This window comes from Nematolebias whitei, chromosome 13 (genome assembly GCF_014905685.2).
Source record: "Nematolebias whitei isolate Nwh7 chromosome 13, NemWhi1, whole genome shotgun sequence".
NCBI lineage: Eukaryota > Metazoa > Chordata > Actinopteri > Cyprinodontiformes > Rivulidae > Nematolebias > Nematolebias whitei.
This window is the reverse complement of record NC_056510.1, coordinates 39,117,449-39,126,654: the sequence shown is the minus strand read 5'-3', so window position 1 is coordinate 39,126,654 and position 9,206 is coordinate 39,117,449. Positions and strand designations below refer to the sequence as shown.

The following is a 9,206-nucleotide window of genomic DNA, read 5'->3' as shown; positions in this document are numbered from 1 at the left end:
CATGTTTAGCTACATCTACTAGCATATTTAGCTACATCTACTAGCATGTTTAGCTACATCTACTAGCATATTTAGCTACATCTACTAACATATTTAGCTACATCTACTAGCATGTTTAGCTACATCTACTAGCATGTTTAGCTACATCTACTAGCATGTTTAGCTACATCTACTAGCATATTTAGCTACATCTACTAGCATGTTTAGCTACATCTACTAGCATACTACTAGCGGTTCTGTCTGGCTCTCGCTCGAAGTGGCTGCTCCTGCCTTCCCTCCCCTGTTCTCTTTCTTCCTGCTTCGCTCTCTGTAGCTGTGTCCCAATCCAACGGCTGCATCCTTCAAAGACCACATACACCGGAAGTCAGCAGCTGTGAATTGGGACAGGTCTAGCCTTCAGGGTTACGTCGGCGTATGTCCTGTCGCCTAGCAACCGTGACAGCGCTCAGCCGAAAAAGAATGGAGATCGAAAATTTGTTGTTGTTTTTACTTTAATTCTAGAGGAAATACAGGAACTTTATCGCCACTGGTGGCATATTTTGTATCTTCTGCTGAGAGACAATCATATTCAGGTAACTTACTTTTTTTTTAGTCTACAAACTTTCAAGGAATAACTGTTAACTTCAGCTAATTTCATGGATAATTTCAGTGACTGACAGACTAATGTGTTGACTTTATTAACTTGTACATAATAAATAAAATCTAAATTTATCTTATTAAATTATCAATAATTTAATAAAATTTTATATATTATAATCTTTAACTTATCTTAAATTTAGAATACAGCATAACATTTTTCCAATATTTTATTTCATATAATCCACTGGTAAATAAAGTGGCTGTAAAAATGTTAAAAACAGGGTCCTGGAGTGTCCTCAGTGATGGAGACGATTAGGATAGGAGGTGCAGTGGAAGGTCTCTGTCCTAAAACCTCGTCCATGAGGACAAACCAGGGCCAAGTCGCAGCAGCAGCTTCACACTAACTCCTTCTCCTGGATATTTGCAGTCCTGAACAGAGGACATGAGACATCACAGTTGGCAAAAAAGAGCAACAAACTTTTTTTTTTTTTACTTTACACGTATTAATAGCTGCACATACAAATTATAGTCTTCATTACACATGCACATACTTTGTATTTTTTTTTTTTTTAGGTTGTCCCATTTCTTTTTAGCATGCAGAGGAGCTACCTTCTCTTGCAGGCCCATCTTCTCCAAAATTATCCTACTAACATCAACATAAAATGAATGAAGAGGGGAAAAATGGAAAATAATGTCTTAGAAAAACTACAGTTTTCACAGCACAACACAAGAGGACCTGTACTTCATTAAGATTGCAGGTTATGTATGAGTGTAAATGAAACTGTACTCAGAAGCACAAGATGAATAAATTAATTCATTCTTGTACCTCCATGCCACAGCTACAGTGTTTTGCACTCGTGAAACAGTGGTTGTTCTCATTTTGAAGCTTAATAAAAGCTTCGGTCTGCTCCTTCTCCCTAAAAAAAAAAAATTAGCTTAGCGGCGATAGTACTACAGGACCCACTGTACGAGCTGATCTCTGACAAAAAATAAAACAAAAAAAATGTCTACGCAAATGACAAAAGCCTATCATCTGCTTTAAATCATAACCGCTTTAGGCTTTTATTTTTTTAGTTCCAGATTTTAACATACTTGCATTTAAAAGTGTACTTGCTCGCTGCTTCGTTCGCCATTACGTCCAGAATTTTCCGTATGCCCGCAATGCATCTTGAGATAGGGTGGACTGCAAAGGATACACGGGACCTGGCCTTCAAATCGGGGGAAAAGAAGGCCGCATTCTTGGGCCGCATTAAAGGAGTCTTCGAATTGGGACAGGCCTCGGCGCGTCACTGTGACGTAATCAGCCTTCAAAATTCGGCCTTCGAAGGATGCAGCTGTTGGATTGGGACACAGCTAAAGTATCTGAAGTGCCTGGTACACATCTCCTGAACAAAAATTAAGATTATGGATCTGGTGACCTGGAATTTCAACGCAATCAACAAAATATTTTCAACAAAACGACAGGGTCCTGGGGAACATGTTTGTCCAGCTGAGACTCACGCTGTGGGGTACGTCATTGATCCATGAGGAGTGTGGCAGTTGATGTGCCTCTCAGTCCTGTCTCAGGAGGACGCTGAAGACATTTATATGTTTGGATTTATGATAGCAGGGACTCAGCGTTTTGGCATTGGCGGGGCTCTGTTTTATCGACTTTTGAAGAAGACTTCAGCAGCAGTTTCGGCCATGACAACGCTTCAGAGTCAGCATGAAGGTTTGGTTCGTGCTATGAATACTCAGAATCAGCTGATTTACGAGCTAAATCGTAAGATGGAGGCGATTTCTGAGAATCGCAGGCCACCTGCGACTTCTGGGACTCGTCAGCGTGGTGGGATCGACCTTTAAGGAGGCTTATAACATGGATCAGTGGAATGGATTCCCATGATCAGACCATTTTGAACCAGAAAGTTCCAGAAGGACTCTAGGCTGACAAAAAAAAAAATCTGGGTAACTACGGACAAAAGCTTCATCTTTCTCACTCTGTCTCTCCCCCCCCAGAACTTCTGTGCAAGCTTATCAGAACTGCCAGCTAAAATAACATCATCAGAACTGTGGCCGATTTGAAAAACACTCATGGACAAATCTCAACACCTTGACATCAAATGCATATGTAATGTGTTTAAAAGTGCTTGTTGGTAGAGTTTTTGATGTCTCAAATCATGTCCTCCTGATAGGACAAGATGTTAAGAGATCTTTTTTTGTAATTTTTTTTTTTTTTTTCATTTAGCCTTTATTTATCCAGGTTAGTCTCATTGAGCCACGAGAACTCATTTTCAAGAGAGACCTGTTTAGGGAGCACATGGTGGGGGTTAAGGGCCTTGCTCATGGGCCCAGAGTGGGGCGAATGAGGGTGGGGGCAAGTGTGGGTGTTTCACCTACCCCACCCACAATTTTGATGTTGTCGGGGCTGGGGCGTGAACCGGCGATCTTCGGATCACAGGCCCACCTCTCTAACCTCTGCGCCACCACTCCCCCAAAATACTAATACTACTAATAGTAATACTACCATCTATTCTCATGGTTCTTCGCTTCTTCTATCTAAAAGTATTCCAATCAAGAAAAGGGGCCGCACTTCTCAGCAGAAGCAACGTGCACGCTGTTCGTCTTTCGGATGACTGTACGAACATAATTTCACTGTACTCCAGTACACTGATAATAAAGCTTATTCTGATTCTGATTCAGGGGCAGCACGGTGGCACAACTGGTAGAGCTGCTGCCTCTCAGCGAGCAGGTCCCTGGTTCAAACCCCAGTCCAGGGGCCTTTCTGGGTGGAGTTTGCATGTTCTCTCCGTGCATGCGTGGGTTTTCTCCGGGTGCTCCGGTTTCCTCCCAGACCAAAAACATGCATGTTAGGCTGATTGGTAACTCTAAATTGTGCCTAGGTGTGAGTGAGAGAGTGAATGGTTGTTTGTCTTTATTGTCTCTATGTGTCCCTGTGATGGACTTGCAACCCCTCCAGGGTGTCCCCGCCCCTCGCACAGTGATTGCTGCACATGGGCACCGGCGACCCCGTGACCCAAAATGGAATAAACGGGTAAAGAAAATGGATGGATGATTCTGATTCATATTTAGCTACATCTATTAGCATATTTAGCTACTTCAATGACTCACTTCTTCTGACGGTGAAGAGATGAACAACCTGAGAAGCTCTGAGGTGTATTAGTATCTACACAGTAAAAAGGTCGGTGGTGTTTTGTTAAAAAAAGGTGTGACACGATCTTATTTATCTTAAAGCAGAGACAGAGTCCAGCCAAAGCCTTAAAGTTCTCCATCACTGAGCTTGGGTTTATTACAGAGAAAATCAAAATACTGAAGATGAACAAATACTATAAAGCTGTGCCCTCTATACACTTGTAATCATACTTGATGTTCTCGTCACACTGTTTTCAATCCTTCTGAGGATCCAGCGTCTCTTCTCCGATGGTTTATTGTAGTCCAGACACAAAGTAGGATGCAGGTTTTCCTCCGTCGGTCATTTGTCAACAAACTGAAATGAGCTCACATGCAGCGTTTTGGGTGGTCTCTTCAAATTCACATTTTTCAGCCACATTCTTCTTAGTCAAGTCGTTTGGATGGTTTCTTTGTTTTTTGCTGAGATGTTTCGTCCTTCATCCATAGGACTCCTTCAATCAGAGGAACCACCAAACAAACTGAATCCCACAAGCAGCACACTTCCAGAATGGAAATAAAAAGTTTGCTGGTGATAAGATGGCCTCCCGGGCCTGCCCTCTTCTCTGTCAACTCCTCTGAGGCAGACATATCAAAGTGGTTCAAAATACTTATTGAAGAAGTCCTTTGGATGGAGGCTGAAACGTCTCAGCAACAAAAGAAACAGTCCAGATTACCTGACTGGACATTATTGTATTTTTACCTGGATTAATGAGCATGGACTTTGGTGTTTTGAACCACTTTGGCATGTCTGCCTCAGAGGAGTTGACGGGGGAGAGGGCTGGTCCTGGAGGCCATCTTATCACCAGCAAACTCTTTGTTTTCCACTATGGAAGTGGGCTGCTTGTGGGACTCGGTTTGCTGATGGCTCCTCAGATTGAAGAAGTCCTTTGGATGAAGGACGAAACGTCTCAGCAAAAAAGAAATCGTTCAGATGACCTGACTGAACATTGTTGAACTTTAATCTGGATTAATGAGCATGAACTTTGGTGTACATTCTTCTTAATTCCTCATCTGTAGGTAGGAGATGGAAACTAAACCTGTTTTCACAGGAACTCTTTTAGTTTTGGGTCCGTGTTCAAAATTCTGTTGTTGTAGCCACTGATTTAGTTTGATCTGGTTGTTCCTTCAGCCGTGAACACAACAGGTACCTGAACTCAACACGGTTATTTTAGTCAACTTTATGGATGTTAAATAAAGAAAACAAAAACAGAGTTTTATCTACTATACGATCACAGGCCCACCTTCTCTAACCTCTGTGCCCCCACTCCCCTTTCACAAAATAGTACAAATGAAGTGCCTAATTTTACAATTATAATTTATATTTAAATTGTAAATGTAATAATTAAATTACATATGATGCACTTTATTGTGTTTTGTTATGCTCGTGAACTTCCCTCACACGCACTTCTGCCGTTGGTCTGTGGAAAAAATAGTCTTTCATAAAATGGTCCGTCATGCAAAAAGGACTGGAAACCCCTACTTTAAGGGTAACAGAAAGAACCTGATTCTTCTTAACAGACCTGTCTACTGGTGTACCTTTTCTGTGATTATACTAATGTACACATTTAGCCTTTTCTTCCTGTTTGCACTGAATACATCCTCTCTTCCACAGTTCTTCCAAGCTGAGTAACGGCGAGACGGAGTCTGTGAAAACTATGATCGTTCACGATGAGGGCGAAAACAACTCAGGGACAACTCCGTGCAAAGACAGTACGCTGGTTGTCAGACAGGTACTGGTTAGAAGAAAGAACAAAACACAAACACACATCATTGCCTGAAAACGTACTGTTCTTCCATTGCTGTGAATTTTGTTTGTCCACATCCCAAGAGTTTATTCATTTTGTTTGTTCATCATGTTGGTCCTTCTTGTTCTTGCATACATTGCGAATGACTAGAAGTAAGTGTTTAAAGTAGATAGTAGGTAAATGTTGGGTAAAACTACACAGAGCAATTCCAGATTTATTTACCAGGCTTCAAAAAGGTTTCCAAAAGTAAGTAATTTAGGAAGGCTAATATTTGAAAAATTCTGAACTGTTTTCAATAAAATACCAGGTTTATCAGTCATCACTTGCTTTAGGCACCAATAACTGGATTTATTGTGACAGTAAAGGCAATAAAAGGACTGACAATATTATTTAAGTACAGGTATATAACTACTAACATGAGTTTTCTTTTCACCTGTAGAATAGCCACAGTAGTTTGCCCTTTGCTCTAGCTAATACATTTCCTTCCCCTGAACTCGTCAGGAGCACATGTAGACCCACAGTCGTCTACCCTTCTTTCTACTTCCAGAGTACAGGTGACAGCAGAAAGCATGCAGCCCCCGCTTCGGGCCAAACGCAGACCCTCGGCCTGATTACAGGCTTTGCCTCGAGCCCTGGCTTGGTGTCGGGGCAAGGCCTCACTCATCACACCCCCAGCCCCCACCACCATAACCATCATCGACATCATCACCCCAGCACACAGCACTCGGACCGGAACGGCTTTGCTGGTCGTATCCACCACCTCCCAGACCTGATCCAGCAAAGCCACCATTCCTCCCCTCCATCCTCCTCCTCTGCATCCAGCTCCCCTTCCTCTTCCAACTTTGCCAGCCCTACCACCATGTCCCCTCAGAGTCCCCTGGAAAAGCTTGGCATCCTCATAGAGGTATGTCAAAAGCAACAAGAGCAGAGTATACACTGATGTAGTTTAGAGCTTACATGTACTTTTGTGAGTAAACAACGACAAATACCAGTATTTAATACTGTTCACTAGCCACCTGGCAAGGTTGTCAAACCAGAATCTAATTCTTATGTCCCTGAGTGAGTAGAGTGCCCTCTACTGGTCACTGTTGGAACTCTACAATTCTCCAATATGACAATTGTTGGGTTTGTTTCCCTATTATCATAAAATATTCTGCAGGAAATGAAGGTGTAGGTTTTATTATTTTTTTGTTATTGTTGTTTTGCTGAATAGTTTTTGGCCCTAATAATTCCATTAACTTCATTGTTAAAACAGTCTGTATTTAAAAGAAATAAAAAGTCCAACACCCACCATTACGTTTGCAAATGCTCCTAAGAGGTAATCAGTGTAATCACTTCATTGATTTCCAGTAGATTTAATTCCTGTCTGTGTTTTCACAAACATTACCTCACAAAGTAAAGTCAGATCCTCTGGACGGATTCTTCTATTTAAAATGTTTTGTATTTTATCCAAAAGACTTCTTCAGTCTGGGGAGCTGCAATAAACTCAGTCTTATAAATAACACCTTCTCATAGGGGATCAACCAGTTTTTTTGTTGACATCCAAAACTACCAGTAGTTGTTCACATGAAAAAGGAAGACCATCAGTCGACTGATCATTAATGCCCCGGTGGTCGGTTGCTATTCACAGAGGGCTGAGTGATACTAGCAACAACAGCATGGTAAGAAGGACATGGAGGCCTCCACCCCTTTTTAGTTGGCAGCTCAGAACACCACATACAGAACACCATGGACTTTGTGGACAAGGTGAGGGATGTCATCATGGAGACTGATGAAACAATGGTCTCTTTTGATGTCACATCACTCTTTACGTGCATTCCTGTTGATGATGCAGTAGAGGTGGTCAGTTTAAGATTAAAATCAGACACCACTCTGAGCAGCAGGACCACGCTTTCCACAGAACAACTGTGTCAACTCTTGAAACTGTGCCTGCAGTCAACCTACTTCACATATGGGGAGCAATATTATAGGCAGAAACATGGGTGTGCTATGGGGTCTCCAGTTTCTCCTATTGTTGCCAACCTGTACATGGAGGAGGTAGAAAAGAGAGCCTTGACGTCCTTTTCAGGGACACCAACAAGTCATTGGTTCAGGTATGTTGACGACACCTGGGTTAAAATTAAATCTCAGGAAGTCCAACATTTTACTGACCACATCAACTCTGTGGATAAATACATCAAGTTCACACGAGAAGATGTAAAAAATGGCAAGTTGGCTTTCTTGGACTGTGAGGTCTCAGTCTCTGATAGAGGACATTTGCAAACTGAGGTGTCCTGCAAACCCACACACACAGACCAGTATTTGCAGTTTGACTCCCATCACCCTTTGGAGCACAAGTTAGGAGTCATCAGGCCAGCGGTCACTTGTTCAGGGATGAAGATGTTCACATCCTTGATAGAGAGGAACGTTGGTTTGAGAGAGGAGTAAAGGAGGCCATCTTTGTGTAAAGAAATCGTCCATCATTAAACAGGGGTGGAGGCCTCCGGGTTCAACTGTCCCCCTCTTACAATGCTGTTATTGCTAGTATCACTCACCCCCTGTGAATAGTAAACAGCCATCAGGGCACTAACAATCGGTCATTAGGCTGATGGACCTCCTTTATCATGTGAACAGCTACTTCTGGAGGTCAAGAGCAAACTGGTTTATCCACTATGAGAAGGTGCTATTTATAAGACTGAGTTTGTTGCAGCTCCTCAGACTGAAGAAGTCTTTTGGATAAAAGATGAAAAGTTTCAACAAGAAGAACCCGTCCAGAGGACCTGACTTTACTTTGTTAGATTTTTCTACCTGGATTATTGAGCATGAATCAGGATGTTACCTCAAGACACTTCCTGTGAACCCTGTTATACCTTGTATACCTTGGTGCTGCATAATTCCTACAAACAATTCATATTCTCACATTCCCCAGACAATAGGTCATAACACACAAGGCAGTTAGGAGTGCAATGGCAAGTATGCTTTCCATGGAAATACTTTTTTATAGATGCATTTTTTCCCATTCTTGTGTTTTTTAAGTTGGGCAGCAACATTCATGATTTATTACCCTTCCACATTGTTCTGTTTGTTTTGATCTGTTTATCCTGTGATTGAATGCTTGTTGTGTTTGCATGCAACATGTGGCGACATATATCAGTGTGCTTGCTTATTTAAGTGCAGTCACTTTCTTGTTATTGGTCTTTTGAAATTAATAGCAGTCATGGTTGTGATGCTCGGTCACCATTCTTTCTTCTTCTCTCTTCCTGTAGAGTCAGTCTAGTAACAACATGCAGAAACACAAATCTTCTTCCTCCTTCACACCGTTCATCGACCCACGCCTCCTGCAAGTCTCTCCATCCACTGGCAGCGCCCTCAATAATGTTGGTAGGTCTCACTGAGCTCATAAAGAGGGCCAACATAAACTTTTGTGTGACTAACATCTCAAAACAAAGGCTGTGGTGAATTCAAGTTTTCACACTTTAAAATTCTGGTTTTGTTAAACTGGTATTTGACAATGTAGATGTCTGTGGGATTTATCTAGACTTATTGTAAAGATTTTCCACCCAATTCTTAATATAATGATTAGTGAATTTGAGAAACGTTGGAATGTAGCAGCAGATATTCCAGTCTTGCACTTATTTGTTCATGTTTAAATTTCTTAAGTATAAATATCATCACAATCCCATTGATATTCTCAATAGATGCTGCATATTTATGATCAGAGTCAGTGTTGCTTTG

The 9,206-nt window shown here is 41.7% G+C and overlaps 1 protein-coding gene across 1 annotated transcript in view; it reads left to right on the top strand.

The window, feature by feature from the left end:
* The window catches only part of LOC119419712 (mitogen-activated protein kinase kinase kinase kinase 4), a 241,308-nt gene that overhangs the window by 186,284 nt on the left and 45,818 nt on the right, over positions 1-9,206 (top strand). Inside the window, exons 22-24 of the mRNA XM_037687100.1 lie at positions 5,360-5,477; positions 6,040-6,396; positions 8,738-8,852. Of these exons, the coding sequence (XP_037543028.1) occupies positions 5,360-5,477; positions 6,040-6,396; positions 8,738-8,852 (590 nt within the window). The remainder of the gene's footprint in view (positions 1-5,359; positions 5,478-6,039; positions 6,397-8,737; positions 8,853-9,206) is intronic.